This window comes from Melospiza georgiana, chromosome 13 (genome assembly GCF_028018845.1).
Source record: "Melospiza georgiana isolate bMelGeo1 chromosome 13, bMelGeo1.pri, whole genome shotgun sequence".
Lineage (NCBI taxonomy): Eukaryota > Metazoa > Chordata > Aves > Passeriformes > Passerellidae > Melospiza > Melospiza georgiana.
The window spans coordinates 13,117,222-13,138,283 of NC_080442.1; the positions used below are offsets into that span (position 1 = coordinate 13,117,222).

General features: G+C 55.2%; 1 protein-coding gene across 2 annotated transcripts; it reads left to right on the plus strand.

Annotated features, from left to right (window-relative positions):
* Nucleotides 1-7,241: 7,241 nt before the first annotated feature.
* On the plus strand, nucleotides 7,242-18,078 carry MFGE8 (milk fat globule EGF and factor V/VIII domain containing). Of its 2 annotated transcripts, none has more exons than XM_058033268.1 (10): nucleotides 7,242-7,384; nucleotides 10,805-10,930; nucleotides 11,154-11,279; nucleotides 11,787-11,900; nucleotides 12,310-12,491; nucleotides 12,879-13,034; nucleotides 13,906-14,050; nucleotides 14,879-15,081; nucleotides 16,358-16,513; nucleotides 17,181-18,078. In XM_058033268.1, the coding sequence occupies exons 1-10, from the start codon at nucleotides 7,312-7,314 to the stop codon at nucleotides 17,322-17,324; spliced, it is 1,425 nt and encodes a 474-aa protein (XP_057889251.1). In that variant the 5' UTR covers nucleotides 7,242-7,311; the 3' UTR covers nucleotides 17,325-18,078. The 2 variants fall into 2 exon arrangements, with proteins under 2 accessions (XP_057889251.1, XP_057889252.1); XM_058033269.1 differs by having other exon boundaries at nucleotides 7,243-7,384; nucleotides 14,897-15,081.
* The last annotated feature ends 2,984 nt before the right edge of the window (nucleotides 18,079-21,062 follow it).

Genomic DNA, 21,062 nt, shown 5'->3' on the forward strand with positions numbered 1-21,062 from the left:
GGAGGATGAAGAAAGAAAATAAAAGGATAAAGAAAGAAAATAGAAGATGAAGCCAATGCAGTTGATCACATCCACTGCTGTGTCTAATTAAGGGCTTCAGATCTGCTGAATGATGAAAGGGAGATTTACTTGGGAGAAAAATAAAGGAGCACTTCTTGCTTGCGGCAGCTGAGGCTGCAAAGCCCCTGGCTGATGGGGCAGGATCAGCTCCTGTTTACCCAGCTGAGGTGTGGCTAATCCTGAGCACCGCAAAGAGCCGGGCTGAGGAGCGAGGAGAGGCCGGGGGGAGATGGGAGACAGGGCTGTGTTTGTACAGCAGCTGACAGGCAGCTGCAAGCCCAGGCAAAAACACAACATGCTCCTGAACAAGCAGCTCTGTGAGCCGAGGGCTGCTCCCTGGAAAGCCTGCCAGGAACCACAGGCAGCAGGAGCAAACGTGCCTCCTGCGTGGGGCTGCACGTGCTCTGCAAAACACAGCCCTGCTGCTGGCCTGAGCCTGGGGTCACTGTCCTCACAGCTGGCAGGGCTGCTCTCCTCTCCCTGCCTGCAGCAGGCAGGGCAGATGTGCAGGTGTAGCTGGAGCAGGAGGAAGCACAGGTAGATGTGTTCTTATGTTCTCAGGTCTTGCAGAAAACAACCCACCTAAAGGGAGAAGACAACAGGCAGACAACAGAGGAGGGAGAGAGTAAATAAGCCCCATTCACAGCTAAAGGGACTGAACCACCCTAGGGTGGGTGGGGAGGTTCTGGGGTTCTTTCAGGTGAGTGGTGTGTGCAGCACAGTGTCAAGAAGCCAGCCCTGCTCATAGAAATGAGCCACATCAGATCTTGAGGTGACCTCCATTCTGTTTGCTACCTCAGTCCTGAGGTGGGTTAGCAAGGAGTGGAAGAGGGCTTCCTAAATTGGACACAGATTACCACACAAGGCCCTAATAACTGCTCTGGTGCTAAAGGAGGTGCTGGAGCTGCATCCATAGGTCCCTGGAGGACATCTTAAAAGAGATACAAACAAACCTGGCCCAGAGCATGGACCAAGGGGAATGCTGTGGTAAGCTGCAAAGCCGTGTTAGGAGCTGAGGGCTGTTGAACCCAGATGTTTTCACTCTGTGTCTACTCTGAATGTCTGCAGCGAGAGTCACTGGTTTTACTGCTGGGGTTCGCAGGGCAGCAGCCCATTGCCAGCTGGGGATGTGTAGAGGGACTCAGCACTGGAGCTGCAGCTGCTTAGCTCTCCAAGAACACTGGATGGATGCAGAATAGGTGGGATCTATTATTATTAATTGATCTGTGGGATAGAACAGGGAGGTGAGAGGGAACAGTGAAATGTGAAAATGCCTGTAGGGGGAGTTGATGGCAGAAGGCAAATGGGTTCACGCTCTAATAAGGGCTCTGTTGGAGGCTGGACAAAATAGTTGGTGTGATGGGAAATCCCACTGAGAAGGAGGGGTGATTGCAGAGGACATATGGAGTATGACTAACAATGCCTGTTGTAAAAACATGTTGGTATAAACCTCCTGTCAGGGATGGGGAAACACTTGGGAGTCTTCACAGGGGTCACACAACTAAGTGCTAGGAAAGATCCCTTGGAGGAAATTTGTGAAGCAGGAAAGGGGAGATGGATGGATACCCCTGCCCATCAGCCCACTCTTGTTTCTTCTAGGGAGCTCTTCATCGCTCCAAACAGTGGGTATGGGAACTGTATGGAGACATCTGTGCATGTGCAGAGCTATCAGCTGGCTCCTTGCCTGGAAGTTGTTGTCGCTGCTGAGAGAGGAGGTAGCACAGCCCCAGGCAGAGTGCTCAGAGAGGACACAGCTGCCTGGCCATCCCGTGGCACCCCCTGCTCCAGCCTCGTGTCCCCTTGGGTGCGTGCTGCCCCTGGACTGGCTACGTGCGCTTCTCCATGGCGAGGCTGGACACCCTCACCGGAGCCCAGTGGGACCGTGGCGATGGCTCTGACAGATGGCTTTCACTGGGGACACACGGCTGCCTTGGAGCTTGTTTTTATTTCCTTCTGAGGGAAGGAGGAGCCATTGGAGAGGAGTAACTGAGTGGCTGAGCTGGCTGTCCTGGACACGGAGCGCGGTGCCAAACGAGCTCTTGCTGCGGTTTCCGCTGCGGCTCCGGAGGCTGCAGCCCAAGGGGCAGGAAGTGGTTGAGAAGGAGTTTCAGCTGGTGTGCCTGTAGTGCAGGATCGATCCCGGATGGGAGAGAGACAGAATCATCAGGGGAAGGCTCTGATGGGTCATGGGATGAGTGGGATGTTTGGCTCTGTGCCAGCACAGGAGCTCCTGCTGCAGCTCCAGCGGAAAGCACCGGTCACCAGGAACTTCCTTCCAGAGCTGAGGTCCGACAGGAGCCAACATCCTGCATCAGTGGTCACCAGCCTCTCCACCTAAGAGCACAAGTGGCTCCAGGTGGCCTCCAAGAGCTGCTTTGGCCTGGGGGGACCAAGGGAATAAGGAGCTGCTTTTGAGATGTGATCACCCTGGATTCCCTCACAGGGTCAGGTGTGTGTGTGAGAGAGAGGAAGGTGTGCAGGGACTGATGCTTTCCTGTTACATTAGCCATGGTTGTGGTTACTAAAGTGTGTTTTAGAAGGCCACAAATATGCTTCTCTCCAGGAAGAAGAGAATCCTAGAGCTAGGGCAGTTCTCCCCTTGCCTGCCAGGTTCTGGGGGATCACAGCAAGTGGGAGGTATGGAGAGGGTAGGACAGGCAGAGTTCAAACCTTCTCATTATGCTTCGAGATACAGAGATCAAAAGACAACTTTACAAATTATAATAAAGCCTCCACCTGGGCAGAGCCTCTCTCGGCATGGATGGGCGGGAGGGGAGCGTGCACTAATGAGCAAACTGCCTCTTCTCCACCAGCCGGTAGGACAGGTTCTGAGCTCCTGCAAACAAACCCTGTGGTCTAGCTCGTTAGAGTTCATTAGTGCTGTTCCATATTCATACAGCATTAGCGCCATCAGGCCCGTGTTTAATCAGACTGTGAGCTTGCCTTAAGCCCTGCAGGCGTTGGAGGACCTTCCATCAAGCATGTGCCAGAAGCACATGCACCAAATTGGTGCCTTGAGTAAGGAAGGGTCTTGTGAGCGTGGTAACAGGGTGAGGATCAGAAACCTGCCACAGAAACACAGGTTATCAGAGGGACCTGCACAATAAAGCTATCAAGTACACAATTTAGTGCTTTGTGTCAAGGCAGGAGCTTGCAAAGGTCTTCCTGAAAAAGAACAAAAGAGCCATGGTTTATCTTCCTGTGGTATCTGCTCAGTGCTCAGGCTGCTTGAAGCTTCTAATCTATCAGGGATCGTGGGCTTGTGTTACAGGTTGGTGCTCCCAAGCAACAGGCTACAGAGGGACTGGACTGTGCCCCATCTGTCCTGGGCAGTTCTCTGAGATGAGCACCACAGGGAGCCACCACCACAAAGGGCTTTAATCCTGGCCTGAGGTCGATGCTAATCCATCATCAGTGAGGAGACAGGTATTTCCCAGGGTAATTCCTGCTGCAGCATTTACAAATGACCTTAGGAAGTGGTGCTGTTACCACTGGCTGATGAGGCCATGTGTTAAGAGGCCAAGCCTGCATGTCTAGCTTTTGGATGGACAAAATAAAGGGAGATACGTCCTTCCCTCGAGCCCTTCCAGCCCTTGGTTTCCAATCTGCCAGATGAAGATGAAGGCAACACCTTTTCTGCTGGAGATAAGCATGGATAAATCCTTAAAGACTGCAAAGGATTCAGAGAGGGGGGTTATATAAAGGTGCTTATATTAAGTACCTTACACAGACACACCGGCTCTAAGCTGGGTGTAATCTTGTTTATTTAGGTTAGAGCAAAAGACTTGAAGTTAAACTGGCTGGAATCTCATCTGAGCTCCGACAAGATCAGCAGCGGGCAGCAGAGCGAAACCAGGGGATCTTGCTGCCCTTTGCCTTTTTCCTTCCAAATCAGAAAGTTTTAGATATCCTGAAGGGCTCTCAGTAGCCTTATGGAGCTTTCCATGCCCCAAGGATATTCCGTATCTTGTTTTTTTGATTAGTCCTGAAGATTCCTAAACAGCAGCATCCCTAAGTGTACAGCCTGTGTTTAAAGAAGCTATTACCCTTTTGGTGGAGAGGGCAGAGAGTGTGGAAGGCTTTTGTTCCTCAAGAAACTAAACAGAGGAGTCTGGCTACATGCTAGGGCTGTCCCAGCCAGTGGATGTCTTGGGCAGCTGTTGGAAACCTTGTGCTGGTGGGCCAGTGACGCTGGCAGGGGCTGCAGGAGGTTGGAGGTGCTGGCACAAGCCCTTGGTTATCCTGTTAGAGGGATTAGGAGCAGACTGGGGCTTAATCCGCTGCTGTGGTGCCACAGATCATTTCTCCTTCCCACTCAGAGTGGCTAACACGTGTGGCAGGATGGGAGGCCTGGTCCCACATGACAGGAAACTTTCCCAGGACCTGTGTTGTGGCCTGAACCACAACTTTGAACTCTTAAAGAGTGGTGTCTGTGAAGGATGAGGGCTACCTCTGTCAGGGATTTTTTTGGGGGCTCTCAAAACTGGGGTGGAAGAGGAAAACCACATTTCAAGGAGTGTTGTGGGAGCATTTTGGGTGGAGTGTCCCTCTGGGGTGTAACAGCTGACTTTTGAGATAGACCTAAGCCAGTGAACTTGTTTACAGAACAGATAGTTGAAAGAATAGGAGCTGCTACCCAAAACAAGATGCATTTAAGGGCTGAGTGGGGGGATGGAGGGGCATATTTGCTACCTGATTGCAGTGGGGTGAGGTCCTGTGAGTTTCTAAGAGGGAGTGGAGGGAAGGAACATGAAATTGTGTTGATATCAAAGCTGTCACTGCACATTTATCAGCCACGAGACGCGCCCTGGTCAGTTTTATGGCAGATGGGGGCTTTATGCTTGGGCAAGGGATCACCTGTGCATTGCTCACCTCTCTTGTTCACAGGAAAACACCTTTGTATAAGCTGGAAAATAAATAAGATAGCATCAGAGAAATGCAAGGCCCCCATCTTCACCTATTTTCCTCTTTATCACCCCAGCTACGGGAAGCAGGCTATCTGCTATCAGCACAACTTGGAAAGGGTTACGCACAGCAGAATCTGGCAGATCTCTCTGCAGAAGAAACCAAACCCAGTGGTAAATACTGCAACAGCAAGGCCTAAGTAGTCCCTGCAGAAGGGAGTGAAATTATGCCTGACCTTCGACCTACCCAGCTCTTTCAAGTGGAGCCATCGCTTGCAAAAACTTGGCGGCCGTAGGAGCCCGGGCGTGGTGCTTGCCTGTGGAGGCTGTCTGTTCCTCCTTTGTTCCCTGTCCTTGACAGGTTGCTCCTCTCTCTTCTCTGCTGCCCATGTCCAGAGCTTCCCACTGGGACAGCAGAGACACTTCCCAAGTGTGGTTTCTCATAGAATGCCCCTCTCCACAGCATCATTCAAGGAGCCACTGGAACTTGCAAGCAGCACTGTCCCTGTGGAGAGCATTGCTCCATCTGGCCTCCACAACTCGCTTCTTAATATCCTTTCCCATGCACGCTCCTAGGACATTGGCATTCATGCCTCTGGGGACAGAAAGAAAACATTTTGCTTTCTGTTTTTAGAGAGGCTGATGCTTTTTCTGCAGCTCCCTCTGGGTCTTGCGTTCTCTCTGAGACTAATCCAGGCTGTAGCCCCTCAAAAGGCCGAACAAACACCCTTGTCCTAGTTGCTTGTGCACGGCCCTGGGAACCTTGCCCTGAGCTCTCCTCCTCCTGACCTTGTTTTCCTCAGAACACCACAGCAGTAATTACCCTGAGGTTGAAGGGTTATTCGAAAGCAAGTCCTGTGTCTTGTGTGCTCCCTCCTTTCCAGCTGTTGTTTCTCCCTACACTGGAGTTAAACTCTACCTGGAGTTTTCCTTGTGTGGTTGCTAATTTAGGGAAACACCAGCAGCAAGGGCGGTGGGTGTGGGTGGGAATACGTGTCCAGTCCCATGTGTTTCTCATTCTCTGGTGCCCTGAGAAGTCACACCGCAACAGGGCAGCTGGATCTGCTCTGGGTCTCTCCCCAGGGTGCTGCTCGTGCTCTGAGTGCTCTCATGGGCACTGCATCTGACAAAAGCATTAGCTGGGCACTGGAGTGGAGGTGGGAAGACTGGTCAAAGTGCGTGGCATGCAGCTGGACTGCCCAGCTCACAGATGACTGCGTGGCTGCATTGCCAAAGGCAGGAATGTAGCAACACTCTGCCAGAGTCAACACATAAATATGAGCAGCCCGAGTGTCTGAGGTGGGTTAGTTAATGCTGAAATGGAGGGTTTTGCAAGAAGAGATAAAATCAGCTTCACCTTTAGGAGGAGGAGGGTTTGGAGTGGATTTCCATGACAGGGTCAAATAATCCAGCATTCCTTTGCTGTGCAGTGCTCTTTTCCAAAGAATTTGCTGCTGAATATGGATTTAGCCTGAATATGCTTTAGTCTTCCAGGGCTAAATATGTTTTTGCCTTCCAGGCCAGAGCTCCCCACAGGGCACCAGCTCCTCTCAAGAGCGTGGCTAGGCTTTTCTAGCTCTTGGTGGCCGGGCACAGCTCAAAAAGGAGCTAGTTTGTGGCCAAACCAGTGGAGCTGTGGCGCAGTGCTTTGGGCAGAAAGCTGTTATGTCACTGCCAATCCCTTTCACATATTTGCTGGACCTGGCTGCAAGCTGATTTCCTTGATGCCAGTTAGGAGGAACTTGGGAAAACCCCAAGCATGCCACTGGCATGCTGGATGACACAGGGCACACACAGGGCACACACAGGGTACTTGTGTTCACTGTCCATCGGAGGGGAAGCCCTCTCCAGCTTTCATCCCACCCAGGGACAGAAAAGCGGGGTTTATGCTGCAAAACAGCTCTCCCTTTGCCAAGTGCTGGCAGCCCCCAGCACATTCCGGTCCAGCTCTGCACCCTGTGCCTGCCAGCCAGGGCCAGGAGCCGTGGGCACTGCCAGGCTCGGCAAGTCCCTCCCGGCCACCCGAGGGACATGGGGTGAGCCAGCAGTGTCCCTCACCGAGCATCACCAGCGTGCCCGTGGTGGCTCTCACTTTGCAGAGACACTTTCGCTGCTTTATTGCCGTACTCTCCGTGCTGCTGCACGCCGGGGGCGCGGACCCTCGGCCGGGCTGTCCCGGGCCGGTCCCGCCCCGGGGGCGGGCGGCGGAGCACGTGGGGCCGCGCCGGGCCGGGCTGAGTCACTGCCCGCCCCGAGCCCGCGGCGGAGCCGAGCCGAGCCGAGCGGAGCCGAGCACAGCGGAGCGGCTCGGGGGGAGCGCACGGCACGGCACGGCTCGGGACGCAGCATGAGCGCGGCGAGCTTATTTCGGGCGCTGCTCGCCGTGGCGGTGGCGTTCCCGCTGCTGCTGGTCGTGTCCGGTGAGTGCCGGGGATCAGGAGCGCCGGGGAAGCGGGGATCAGGAGCGCCGGGATCCCGGGGATCTGCGGTGCCGGGGAACCGGGGCTCAGGGGATGCGGGGTGCAGGGAAAACCTGGGTGCCCGGCAGGCTGGAGTGCTGTGGGTCCGCAGCAATGGGGATCTGGAGTGCAGGGCTGTCCGGTGTGCAGGGATTCCGGGGTGCGGGGCAGGCAGAGTGCAGGGAATCTGGAGTGCAGGGTTGCCTGGTGTGCAGGGGATCCGCGGTGCAGGAGAGGATGAGTTTCGGGGGATCCAGAGTACAGGGGAGCCCGGAATGCCGGGGATGGGGAGGGCAAGGGATCCGGGGCGCAGGGGCTGTCCGGGGTGTCGGGGGTGTGTACAGGGAAACCCGAGATGCCCGGGATCGGCGGTGCCAGGGATCCGGGAGGTGCAGGGTGAGCGGGTCCCGGAGTGGGAGAGCGTGCAGCCCCAGGGCCGCTGCTGCTGCCGGAGCGGGGATCGCGGGTCCCCGGCCCCGTCCCTTCTCCCAAGGCGGGAGTCTCTGAGCCGGGCTGTCCTGTGCTTTCAGGCTCAGATAACCGTGCTCGCAATGTAAACAGCGTCCCTGGGACCGCCTGGTACGCGCCCAGCTGGCCTGGCCAGGGCAGCCCCGGGGAGCAGCAGCTCCATCATAACCCCGTGGGTCATGCCTGGGGCGCTTGGCTCCCAAAGGGATGGATAAGACCAGGGAAAAGGGGAGCAAAGCCTAAGTGGAGGCTCCAGGTCAGGGACAAAGGGCAGCAGGAGGGGGTGAGAAAGGCCTTGTTTATGTTTGCTCTCCCTGCATGGTTGAGGTGCCCTTTTTGCCCTCTCAAGACCTGACTTCCCCCAGCCCCGCTGGGATGAGCTGTCCCAGTATTTGGAGGATGTTATTTTTGCCTCCCAGCCAGCCTGTGGGTTCATATAAGCAAACATTTCCAAAAGCGGTGGTTGATCTTTGTTGCCTTGGTTCCTGAGTGTTCAGCCTGCGACAGCTCTGTCCTTGACTGGAGAAAAATGTATGTGTGGAGGATGGAGATGCTGAACAGCTCTGAAACCAGGCCTGAAACAGCCCAGAAACAGGAGCATCCAAAACTGCTTGCTACAGTGGAAAAAGTGACCTGTGTGCCTCACTGCTAGGCAGGGGGCTGGCTACCAACACCCACTATGTAAAGGATTATTCCTGGGAGGGGATAAAAGGGAGTCCAGTTACTTGCAATAAGCGAAGTGTAAAACTTGGACCCCTCCTGCTGCAACCCTGGGAGGAGACCTTACTGCTTTGCTGCTGTGTCACACCCCAGACACTCCTGTCCTGGGGGCAGTGCTGATGCTGGGGAGCATCAGTGTGCCTGGGGAAGCAGCTGTGTCCCACTGTTAAACAAAAATAGCTCGGTCTGTATGGCCTTGACGGGCTGCTGGGAGAGATCCGTGGGATGGGGTGGATGGATGTGCCCAAGACCTATGGAGGGGTGGAGGGGTGTGGAGTACAGGCATCCCCACTATCAGCAGGAGCCCTTTCCTCCCATGCTGTAGCTCATGGCAGCGCATTGATGGAGCATGAGGTCATGCAGAACAGGCTGGGCAGCACAGGCAGTGATTTGAACTGGTGCCCAAGTTTTTCTGCCTCCCGAGGCTGGGCTAAGGGAGCTGCAGCATCCTTATGGAAACCTCCACCTGATGCTGGAGGTTGCTGCCTGCCACCAGTGTGTACCCTACACATGTGGAGTGTCAGGAAGAGTAGGATTAACTTGAAGGAGTCCTGCTATTAAAGGACTAATGAGTAGGAGCTCACTGAGTAGTAGCTTAGGCAAATGAGACCTGCGTTGTTTGGTGTTCGTCTGGGCAGTGAGCCCACAGCTCATCAACTTCCACCTTCTCCAGGTCATGGAGGCAGTGAAGGGTTATTCCTAGGTCTCCACCTGGGTTCAGCCCTTGTTCTGGCTTCTGCAGGGTAGCAGAGAAATGCCTGGCATCAAGGGATGTGCTGTCCTGTTTGACGAGGAGTTACTGAGGCTTTCAACCAGTCCTGTGGAAATCTGGTCTAGGTTTGTGGAATGTTGCTGCCTTGCAGCTTTTAGGCAGAATAAATTGAGGGTGGGAGGAATTTCAGCCCAGCTTTTGCAATCTGATTCAGCCCAGCAATGGAGCGTAGAAGGTTGGAGGGTGCAGTGGGTTGACATCATTCACTTCCCTCCTCAACAGGACAGGGTGGGGAAAAAAAGGAAAATATCCAGAGTGGGTCCTTCCCATGGGCTGCAGTTATTCATTTACTGCTCTGGTGTGGGTCCTTTCCATGAGACACAGCCCTTGAGGAAGAGGCTGCTCCAGCCTGGAGCTGTCTGTGGGCTGCAGTGTGGATATCTGCTCCCTGTGTCCCCCACAGGCTTCAGGGAGACAGGTCTCCTCCATGGGCTGCAGTAGAATCCCTGCTCCTGGATCACTTCCTTTCCCTCCTCATTCTCCGCCGGGGGTGTTTGCAGGGCTGTTTCTCTCACATTTTTCTCACTCCTCTCCTACAGCTGCTGCACAGTATTTTTTTACTTTATCTTGGATATATTATCACAGAAGCCATGCTGGTGATGGGCACCAGCTTTGAGCAGCAGAGGGTCTGTTTTGGCATTGGCTGGACTGGCTGTCTCCAGCATGGGAGCAGCTCCTGTTGTCCTCTTGCTGAGCCACCTTTGCAGCCCCCTGCCACCACCACCTTGCCACGTAAACCCTGCACCGTGGCAGATGCTGGGGATGGATGAACAGGCAGGGAAGATGCTGCAGCCCCACCAGCTCCCTGGGGGAACCTTCCTGTGAGCCAGGGCAGCCTTGTGGGAGCTGCTTGGAGAATGATGGAGGTCTGGCAGGCGTCCTGCAGAGATGGACCTTGTGCTTCCTCCCTGCCTGACTCCGGCATCTGGGAACTGAGGAATGCGAGCTCCCCCTACAATGATTTTTCTTTTTGGTGTTCTTACAAGTACAAACTTACATTAGCAAACACCAGCAACAGCACCAGCCCCATTCCCTTGAATCATTCTGTCCTTCTCATGCCTGAGCGAGCCCCAGCCTGGCCACTCACATTTTCCAGCCGATTGTCAAAAGCATTTAATGCACCAAAACCTGGGTTTCCCCTGTTTTCACTTTGTCATATAGTGTCTGCTCAACCTCTTTTTTAATGTGCCAGCACAAGGCAGATCCTTGCTGCTGGTTATGCTCCCAGTCTCAACCATTGCATTTGAATGCCAGCAGCCCTGTGCAAGGTCCAGCTGCCTGTCCCTGCCAGGCTCCCTTTCCCGTGGGGTTTGCAGCAGACCAGTTTCCTGCTGTTGGGCTGGGATGCCTTTGTGTGTGGGGGGCTCTGGTGGATGGCTGCCTTAGGGATGGCTTGCAGTGACACCTGACTTTACTTCCAGGTGACTTCTGTGACGTGAACCACTGTCAGAATGGGGGCACCTGCCTGACTGGGATTAATGAGGCCCCCTTCTTCTGCATCTGCCCTGAGGGCTATGTTGGGATTGACTGCAATGAGACAGAGAAAGGTGAGGAGCTGACCCTTTCCCAGGTGCTCCCCTTGTCCTGGCCCTACACCACTGGGGTTCAGTCCTTCTGATGGCTGATGGACACACAGAGCACAGATCTGAGTAGGGATATGGTGACGGGATGAACTTGGGGGCAATGCAATGTCTCTGGGGAGTGGAAACATGCTGGATGCTCTTATTTTCCACCTGTGCCTATATTACAGTTGTTTTTCCCCTTCCCTAGGGCCCTGCCATCCCAATCCTTGCCACAACAATGGTGAGTGCCAGCTGGTCCCAAACCGGGGTGATGTCTTCACTGACTACATCTGCAAGTGCCCTGCGGGGTACGATGGGGTGCACTGCCAGAACAGTGAGTACAGCAGGGGGCACGAGGGGGAACCTTGTCCACTGAGAGCCTGGGGACTCCTGGGGCGACAGCTGGGGCCTGTGAGCAGCTGTGACTGCGTGGGGCACCAGGCTTACAGGGATCATGGGCTGGTGTGGAGCTTGCAGGGTGGAGGGAAGGACCATGGTGTGGGGTGGGTTATGTCTGAACCTTGCTCTGCATCTCTGGGGGGACTTGGTGTCTCAAGTAATAACACAAGAGGTGCCTTAAGGCTCAGCCTGCTCCATGCAGGCTCCCAGCCTTGATGTGACTGTGTGTCCTGGTGCACCTGCATGGCTGCACTCTGTGGGAGCACAGCATAGAGAGATCCTTGGGTTCAAGCTTCTACCTGTGCCACCCTCTCTTCAGGGACCCTGCCATGGACCTTGTTCAGGGGATGCCTCCCCCTGTTCTTGTTGCACTGAATGAGGGGTCTCCTCGCTGGGACTGGTTTTGTGATTGCCTCCTGAGCTGCTCCTCTCTCTCTCCCAGACAAGAACGAGTGCTCCTCCCAGCCTTGCAAAAATGGAGGCACCTGCCTGGACCTGGATGGTGACTACACCTGCAAGTGTCCTTCTCCATTCCTGGGCAAGACCTGCCACAGCCGTAAGTCTTTGGCACCAGCTGTACTGAATTCCCTTTCCCTCCTGTTCCCCACTGTCTGTCCCTCATTGTCAGGAAGGCTCTTACCAGCTGGTTTAGGGCATCTGGAGGGCATATGTGGCTATCCTTGATGCCAGCAGGCCTGGTCCTAATGGAGGGAACATCCTCAGGAATTTCTCCTCTCTGGAGTGCCCCAGAAAGGTCCTTTCTCCTCCAGACCTCTGTGCTGGAGGGGGACTGATGGATGGTGTGATTTTGGCTGAGGGATGAGGAGGAGAGGCCACCTTGGGGACAGCCAGGCACTAGGGCTGGCCTCCTTCTCCTGTTCTGCCTCCAGAGAAGAAAAAATGACCTCTAGTTCTGCTCCCTGGTTACTGTCTCTCTCTGATCCTGATCTCCCCTCTGCCCCCAGGCTGTGCTGTTCTCCTGGGCATGGAAGGAGGAGCCATCTCTGACGCCCAGCTCTCAGCATCCTCTGTCTATTATGGCTTCCTTGGCCTCCAGCGCTGGGGGCCGGAGCTCGCCCGCCTCAACAACCACGGCATTGTCAACGCCTGGACCTCCAGCAACTATGACAAGAGCCCCTGGATCCAGGTACCTGTGGCAGGACTGGAGTGACAGCACAGAGAGCAGCCCAGCAGCCATGGCTGGTCTTGCAGTGCTGCTGTTATGCCATTTCACTGCTCCTGGTGGCAAGTGTGGGGCTAAATTGCTGCATCAAGCTGCCACCCAGGGGTATCTTGGGATGTGCCTGGAGGAGGCAAGTCCATTGGAGGAAGGTGGGATGTGGGTTGATGATCCCCCTTGCTCTGCCCACCTTGGGATGCAAGGCTGGAGGGATGGAGTGCTTTTTCCCTAAGGGAGCAGCCCCTTTCCTTGTCCCAGTTTCCACCCTTCCACCCAGACTTGGTGATCCTGGTGGGTGCAAGGGCTGTGCAAGCCCTTGTCACTGCACCCCACTCATCCTCTTCTCCCCTCCAGGCCAACCTGCTGCGGAAGATGCGGCTGAGCGGGATCATCACGCAGGGCGCGCGCCGCGTGGGGCAGCAGGAGTTTGTGCGCGCCTACAAAGTCGCCTACAGCCTCGATGGGAGGGAGTTCACCTTCTTCAAGGATGAGAAAAAGGATGTAGACAAGGTGGGCTGCGATGCTGTGTGCAGGGATGTCCCAGCTGCCCCCATCCAGCGGTTCTGTGGGTGCTGGAGGGGCTGGGAGCTGCATCCCTGTGTGTGGGAAAGTGCTTCTGACCTGGGGCAGAGCTGCGTTGGGATGGGAACTCTGCTAGCAGGGAGATGGCACAGGCAGTTCCAGTGCCAAGCAATACTCCCTGCCTCTGTTTAATTGACCATAATAAGCATAACCAAAGAAGCAGCACTGCCTGATTTAGGTCATTCAGATAGTATCTTTATCACTGACACCCTGTGGGAACTGGGCTTGGTCTGGGAGTGCTACTGAGCAGCTTGGGTAGCTCGGTGATGGATCTGCAGCAAGCACCAGCTGACAGTGTGTCTCAAAGTGGGAATACTTGTAGATTGCCTACTCTCCACTTGCAGCTCTTTATGGCAAGTGTCTCCTGCTGGCTTTCTGAGCATCCAGGGAATGGTTGGAAGTATCTGGTTTGCTTTAAAAAAAATAGAAAAATTCCTCTTGTTTCTGCAGCAGTGGAAAAAGTGTGTGAAAGGCAATTTGATTCTATTTATTATGTTAAAAAGGAAGAAGTGAGCCACCTCTCTGCTTGTCATGATTTGAGGAGCATTGTGGTGGTGGGAGTGGGTGTTGCCGCATGTGTGGCTCTGTGGGGGTGAGGATGAAGCAGGGAATGTTGCAAATCTCTGTTGGGAGTGTTGGAGCTCCTCCAAGGTCCTGCACTGTTCCAGGGCACAAAAACAAAGCCCAGCTTCCCCCTCTTTTGCTATTGGCAGTGCCAAGGTCTCTCTGTCTGCCGTGCAAGGGATTTGCTGCAGGGGACTGTGAGAGATGGAGCACTGAACCCTGCTTACTGTTGCAGGTTTTTGAGGGGAACGTGGACTATGGCACCATGAGGACCAACATGTTCAACCCTCCCATCACGGCCCAGTTCATCCGCATCTACCCCGTGATGTGCCGCCGCGCCTGCACGCTGCGCTTCGAGCTCATCGGCTGCGAGATGAACGGTAAATGCCAGTGCTGTCCCCTCCCAGGGCTGCAGGGCAGGGGGTGACACAGGGCAGGGCAGCCCTCCTTGGCCTGCTTCTGGTCCCTCAGGACAGGGGGTTTGTCAGTGCTTGCTTTTCCTCATGCTGGTGCCTGGGAATACCCAGGGGTGCGTTTGGGGAGCGCAAGGCGTTAATCCCATCGGCTCAGCCAGCTCAAGCTGCATCCTCACCCTGCTAACACCTTCCCAAGGCAGGAGTTTTTACTGTGCCCCCTCCCTGTCTGAGCTGTGAACTCACTGCTTTTCCTGCTGGAGAGCTTGAAAAGAAGCAGAGGATCAAAGTCCTCTGGGAAATGTAAGCGATCATCAGCCTGAGCCCTTTCCCTGTGCCTCCTGCATTCCTGCCCTGCAGCACATCCCTGGGAGCTGAGTGGGACTCGCCTGTTGGTGTGGGAGTGGGATCTTGTGGGGGCTTGGGTCCTGTCCCTCTGCTGCGTGGGTGTGGTGCCATCCGTGCTTTTGGCTGGGGATGTCTTTGCATTGCTCTTTCTACATCCTTCTCTGCTTCCTGCCAAAGCTTTCTGTATTCCAGGGCTGGGCTGGGCTGGGCTGTCGGGACATCTACTCATCCCTGCAGCAGGAGGCACTGTGAGCCAGGGAATAGCTGGGAGCTAAAAATCCTGGGAAAAGACCGCCCTGCTCATCTGCTGAGCATTTCCCTGCCCGGCCCTGGTGCCGCTCTGGGCAGTGGAATGAGAATGTGGGGATGGCTTCTGACAGATCTGCGGGGTTGTGCTTGCACTTGTCTCTTTCCTTTTCACTGCCTGTGTAAACTGTTGTGTTACAGTGTATTTCAACACGGCAGGTTGCTCGGAGCCCCTGGGCATGAAATCCCGCCTCATCTCCGACCAGCAGATCACAGCCTCCAGCGCCTTCAAGACCTGGGGCATCGATGCCTTTACCTGGCACCCTCATTACGCTCGCCTGGACATGACAGGCAAAACCAACGCGTGGACAGCCCTGAACAACGACCAGTCCGAGTGGCTGCAGGTGGGTCTCTGGTCTCTGTAACTTGATATCTCCTCACCAGCTCCTCAGCTGTGCCCAGGGCCACCTCCTGTTTCAGGGGAGCTGAACAGCTGGGTTGGTGTGACCAGAGCCTTGTTGTGGGTCACAAAGTCCAGCAGTGCTCTCCCTGAGCGGGGATCACAGGGGCAGGTCAGGATGGGACCACAGCCACTGCTTTTAAGAGCAATCCTGGAGCTCTGGGTCAGAATCAGCCCATAGGAACAAGGTGGTGCCATATCTGCACCTTCTTGTGGGGTGCATCAAGCATGCAGCACCCCAGTTCTGTCTCACCCCCTGAGGAAATGCCATCCCAGCCTGGAGCGACCATCCCAACACACTCTGGCTGCCCAGAACACCATGTTTCTGTTTTGCAGGAAGAAATCAGGCTTGCTTTTCTCTTCTCAGTCTGGAATAGAAACAAATAGTTTTGAAATTTCCTTCTCAGTTTCCCTTGCTCCCCTGTTTTTGTACTTTTCACATGATTCCATGACATAATAGGACAAAGCAGTTTAGATATTTGTCCCGCTTTTTATTTGGGAAATGATTAAAAGCAGCTGTCTCAGAACTCTAAATAAACCAGCTTATCGAGACATTGGCTGATGACAGGGTCAGGATGACACGCTGAGCTGGGCTATTGCACCACAGGCTGCCTGTTTGTATATATGTGCATAGATTTACATGTGCACTCAGGATTTATGTGTGTTGTATCACTGGAATTGCCCTCCATGAGCATGAAAACAGAGCTAAATTAATGAGGCTTTCAGCTCCTTTGGTGGTTTACCCTGTACCATGCCAGCAGCAGTAAACACAGTGTGGCAGAGTAAAGAGAATAGAAACCGTCTTGCTTAGAACCCAAATGTCAGATTGTGTTCAACTGCATATTTTCTCAGCCGGAATTACTTTCCAGTGGAAATGAATTTCCTCTGTGAATCCCGTATTTTTTTTGGGTTGAGATTTTTTGCTGTCCTTCCCACACTGGTGTTTCCGGCACAAAATGTGGAGGTGGCAGGAGTGGGCAAGGGAGCTGAGATGAGTTTGTGCCCGCTTCTGGTTGCTTTGAGTGACGCTGTGAGTGTTGAAGGATGAAATATTTCACAGTCATGTTTTATGATTTGTGTGGCATGGGGGTCAAGTGGTGTTTTCTCCATTCTTGACCCCTGGGGACGAGCTCTTCCTGGCTGCCTCTGGAGCGTGAAGGGTGCTGTAGGGTGGGAGCACTGCTCCTGCAAGGAGCTGTGACAAGCCTTGTCCCTTCCAGATTGACCTCCGGGACCAGAAGAAGGTGACAGGCATCATCACACAGGGAGCCCGTGACTTTGGGCACATCCAGTATGTGGCAGCTTACAAGGTGGCCTACAGTGACAACGGCACGTCCTGGACCCTGTACCGGGATGCCCAGACAAACAGCACCAAGGTGGGTGTGAGGAGGGCAAAGGGATTTCCCAGGGCTCAGGCATGCCGTGGTGGTGGTGTTCACAGGGGCCTTAGGATGAGGGAAGAGATGATTCTGACTCTATGTTTCAGAAGGCTTGATTTATTATTTTATAATATATATTACATTAAAACTATACTAAAAAAATAAAAGAAAATATTTCATCAGAAAGCTAGCTAAGAATAAAAAAAGAAAAAAATGATAACAAAAGCTTGTATCGCGGACAAAGAGTCTAAACTAGCTGATTTTGATTGGCTATTAATTAAAAACAACTACATAAGACCACAGATGCACCTGTTGCATTCCACAGCAGCAAATAATTACTGTTTACATTTTGTTCTTGAGGCTTCTCAGCTTCTCAAGAGAAAAAATCCTAAAAAAAGAATTTTTCATAGAATGTGTCTGTGACATGCCGTGGTGGGGAGGGATGAGGGGTGGGGCTGAGGTCACAGAATCACAAAAATATGCTGAATTGGAAGGTACCCACAAGGATCATTGAGTGCAACTCCTGGCCCTGCACAGGGCACCCCAAGAGTGCTCTCACTCTCACACCCTGTGGCTGAGAAAGGCTTCTTGAACTCTGTCAGTCGATGCTGTCACTGCTGCCCTGGGGTCCTGGTAGCCCTGATAACCCACCTTTCTCCTCTAGATCTTCCATGGCAACAGTGACAACTACTCACACAAGAAGAACGTGTTCGACGTGCCCTTCTACGCCCGCTATGTGCGCATCCTGCCCGTGGCCTGGCACAACCGCATCACCCTGCGCGTGGAGCTGCTGGGCTGCGATGAGTAGGCACGGGGAACAAGGACGGGGCTGCTCTTCCCCGCTGCCCAGCCTGCACCCTGCCTGCCCTGCCCACTCCTGCTCTGCCCTCACACCCCCCTCTCCACGTCCCCACACTCAGGAGGCGGCCAGGAGGGCTGCCCTGCCCCGCGGTGGTGCTGGGGCTGCAGCACTGCACTTTACGGGGCCCTTGCAGGTGGGATGTGGGGATGGCTCCTGCCCTCTTGCTGCTCCAGCCAGGGCTGACCCCCTCCTGCAACTGGGGCTTTCTTGGGGACACCATCCTGCAAATGAGGCCTTGCTGGGGGACCCTGTCCTGCAACCAGGGCTTGGCTTTATCTTCTCAGCTAAGCCTGGGGACAAATTCTCTCCTTCTTGCTTCTGCTTCCAGCAGAGAGGCTACAGCCAGTGGCAGTCCCTTGCCTGAGCTGTGTCTTGGGGCTCAGCAGTTTTCAGGGTCTTAGGGCAGGCTCCCCTGGCTTGCAGCCTCCAATGTCCCTCCTGCTCCCTGCTTGTCTGCAAGCAGGGGCTGTGAAAATCCTCTGATAAATCTCAGCTGTTGTCCCCTGCCCGTTTTGCCAGGCCCTGAGTCTCCTTGCCTGCGATGTCAGCACCACATAGTGCGAGTGGAGTGATGAGACAGCTCCTGTTGAGAGGCACCAGATCCCCACTGATGGTGGCTCTATCTGCTGGGCACTCTGGCAGGCACCACAGTGGGCATTTTGGTGGGCACTGCCTATTCCCCTTGCTGGGATGCCAGCTCCAGCAGCCTCCCAGTCTCAGCATTGCCATCATCCCCAGCTTACTGCAGTTTGGCATGCCTGGCCATCCCTTGTCCTCAGAGCCCAGTGGTGACCAGGGGGACTGTGATCTGGTAGTGGGGAGAGTTGGTTTGTAGCCAGAAGGATGCAAGGAAAATATGGGAAAGGAGGGTGAGCAAACCACCCAAAAGCAGTGGGCAGAGGGCCGTGCCATGACCCTTTTTGTAACCTGATTATTTTCCCTTTACATGGGGTGGAGGGGAGCCTCTTGCAATGCTCGAGCCCTTGGGATTAGCAGCAGGAGATGAGTGAGTCCCAGGTGGGAGCACGGGCAGGCTGTCCTGGGCTGGCAGTGATGCTTCCCCTGCCTGCTGGGATGTTCACAGCCGTGGGGCTGGGCTGGCAGTGGGTTTGCTTTGGCAAGGGCTGAGGGAGCCCGAGTGGGATGGCAGTGATGGCCCCACTCTGGGGTGTCTCTGACAGTATTAAAACCAGCTGAAACTTTTGGGGGTGTTGGCTTGTCTGATCTGTGCTTCCCCAAAGTCCATCTCCCAAAGCCTCCCTGGTCTGGTGATCCTCCAGGATTCCCTCTGAGCCCCTCCACTCCTCCACCCTGAGGGGGTGCCAGCTTCTGTGCTGGCCCTGCACCTCTCCTGCCTTCACAGACCCTCCTAGCTCCCTTCCCTGCCTGAAAAACAGGGTATCTCAGGGCTTTGTGTGCATCTTTCCCACCGTCTCCACCCTGTCACAGCTGCTGGAGTCTGCTCGCAGCTGGCCCGGCGCGGCGGGATGGGACCTGGGGAGGGGAAGCCTCTATCAGCACCCACACCCTGTGTCTCCTCCTTTGGCTTTGATCCTGGAGCAAATCCCCCAGCTTAGAGCTAGATCGGCTCTTACGCCCAGGCACGCTCCCAGGGCTGGAGGGAGCTGTGAATTTTGCAAGAGCTGCCTGTGGGGATGTTCCCAGCAGAGCCCTCTTGGGGAGGGCTGGGGCATGGATGCTGCTGGAGCAGGATCTGCCTGCACCGAGGGTGTGATCCCATGTAGGGAACATTGTGGGGAACAGGACAGAGGAGCTTTGCTCATGTCCAGAATCTGCCACACTGGGCAGGAACCCCTGAAATTGGCATGAATAGCCAAGTGTCATCTATATCTTACCACAGCTCTCTGTCCTTGCAGCTCTGGACAGTCTTCTGCACCTCCCTGTAGCCAGCAGTGCCTTGCTCAGCCAGGCATCTCCTCCTTGGCCTTGCTTATGGGAGGTGGGCTCTTGCCTTGCCCTGGGAGTGCCAGCCGTGGGCATCAGAGGAGCTGGGGATCTGCTTGTGAAGACTGGGCTGACTTCATTGTGGCTGTGGCTGCAGCTGCTTGGTGACAAATAGCAGCCACAGATAGAGACAGGGACAGGGGGGACAGTCTGCCCAGTTCACCTCCAGACATGCCACCCTTATCATCGGGAAGCTGAGGCAGAGATAAGAGCAGTTCGCTTTGAGTCCAGCCAAGAGAGCCCTGAGCCAGGGATATGGCAGGGGCTCCATGAGAAGGGTGATGGGAGCAGATGCTGCACACCAGGGCGGGGGATGCATCCTCAGCCCTCTGCTGCTGCTCCCCCTGCCCATTGCTACCCCCCAGGCAAGCCCCTCTAATGGATACTGAGCCCCTTCCCAGCCTTGTGGCATTTCCTTCATCCACTGGAGCTGCAGGATGGGGGGATTGGGAGAGCCAGAGTGCCCTCCCCGCCATGCACAGCCCCTCGGGGCTTGTCCCTATCTCCTGGATGCTCTTCCCGGACGTGGCTGGGTTGCTGGGACAGCAGGAAGGCCGGGATGGCCAGCAGGCTGTGGCACCCTGCTGGCTGCTGCCAGCTGCTGGCAGCTGGATCCTCAGGAAGCAGCCGTCGGGGAGAGCATCCTCTCACACCACCCGGAAAGCCCAGCACAGATCACAAACTCCTCCATCCCACCTGGAATGTGAGTGTTCCTGCTGGAATCATCCTGTGCAAGCAGCATTTCATGGACAGATCTCTGGTGAGGCCACAGCAGAGCTGTCAGGCGCTGGCTTTGAGGTGGGGAAGATGGGGATGACACTTTTATGGCTCCCATTCAGCCAAACATTCAGCCAGCTCTAGACACGTGCCCTAAACATGTGCTCCCAGGTCAGAGCTTCCTTGACCCTGCACAGCTTTGCTCAACCTGAAACCTGTGGTCACACCCAGGTACATCTCTGGGAATAGAAAACAAAAAGAGGATGAGAGGTGGGAAGGAATGAAGGAGATCCCTTCTTCCTCAGGGCTGCTGGTGGCCAGATCCTTCCTCATGCCTCTGCTCTCTAGGAGGAGATGAAGAAATCACTGCCCATGTCCAGAAAAGAGTGGCCTAAGGTGAGGCAGGAGCTGGTGCTGAGAAGAGGTGCCAGAAAGCGTCCCTGTCCCCTTCCCTGCTGCGGCTGCCCCCCTGCTCAGGCCGGGCAGAGGATGGCTGCTGGCAGGTACTGTGGTGCGGGCGGTGCAGGACACTGTGGGGCTTGTTCCTCGGTTCTGGAACAATGGCACAGCCATGCCAGGGAGCAGCGTGCCCCAGCAGGGCTGTCAGTTCTCTGCACAGCCCGGAGGTTCAGGGAACCATCCCAACTGCTGGATCGCCAGAACAACTTGGGCAAGCAGCTGCAGCGGGGCACTGACAGCCAGGATGCAGCTGGGACACCATCCCACCACCTCCTCCGGCCAAGTGGCAGGGCTGGGGGTCAGCAGCGACCCTCGGCCAGGATGCAGGCAGTGCATGGCCCCATGCCGGAAGGTGTAATTGCGCCTGCATTGTGGGCTGCGGGACAGGCTGCTCCGGGCAGCCGAGCGGGCGGCGCGCCCGGCCGTCACACTCTCGGGTCCGGGCAGCCCGGCTCCGCCGCGCCCCGCCTCGGGGAGCGCTGCCAGGGCTGCGGGGGTGCAGGGAAGGGAGAGCAAGGGAGAGCGGTGCCTCCAGACCCCGGG

What these genes read in the sequence shown, in the direction of transcription:
- MFGE8 (XM_058033268.1), top strand. Translation starts at nt 7,312, where the DNA reads ATGAGCGCGGCGAGCTTATTTCGGGCGCTGCTCGCCGTGGCGGTGGCG. An exon ending in TGGGGTGCACTGCCAGAACA is followed by an intron (nt 11,280 to 11,786) that starts GTGAGTACAGCA and finishes TCTCTCTCCCAG; the next exon opens with ACAAGAACGAGTGCTCCTCC. An exon ending in CATCGGCTGCGAGATGAACG is followed by an intron (nt 14,051 to 14,878) that starts GTAAATGCCAGT and finishes GTTGTGTTACAG; the next exon opens with TGTATTTCAACACGGCAGGT.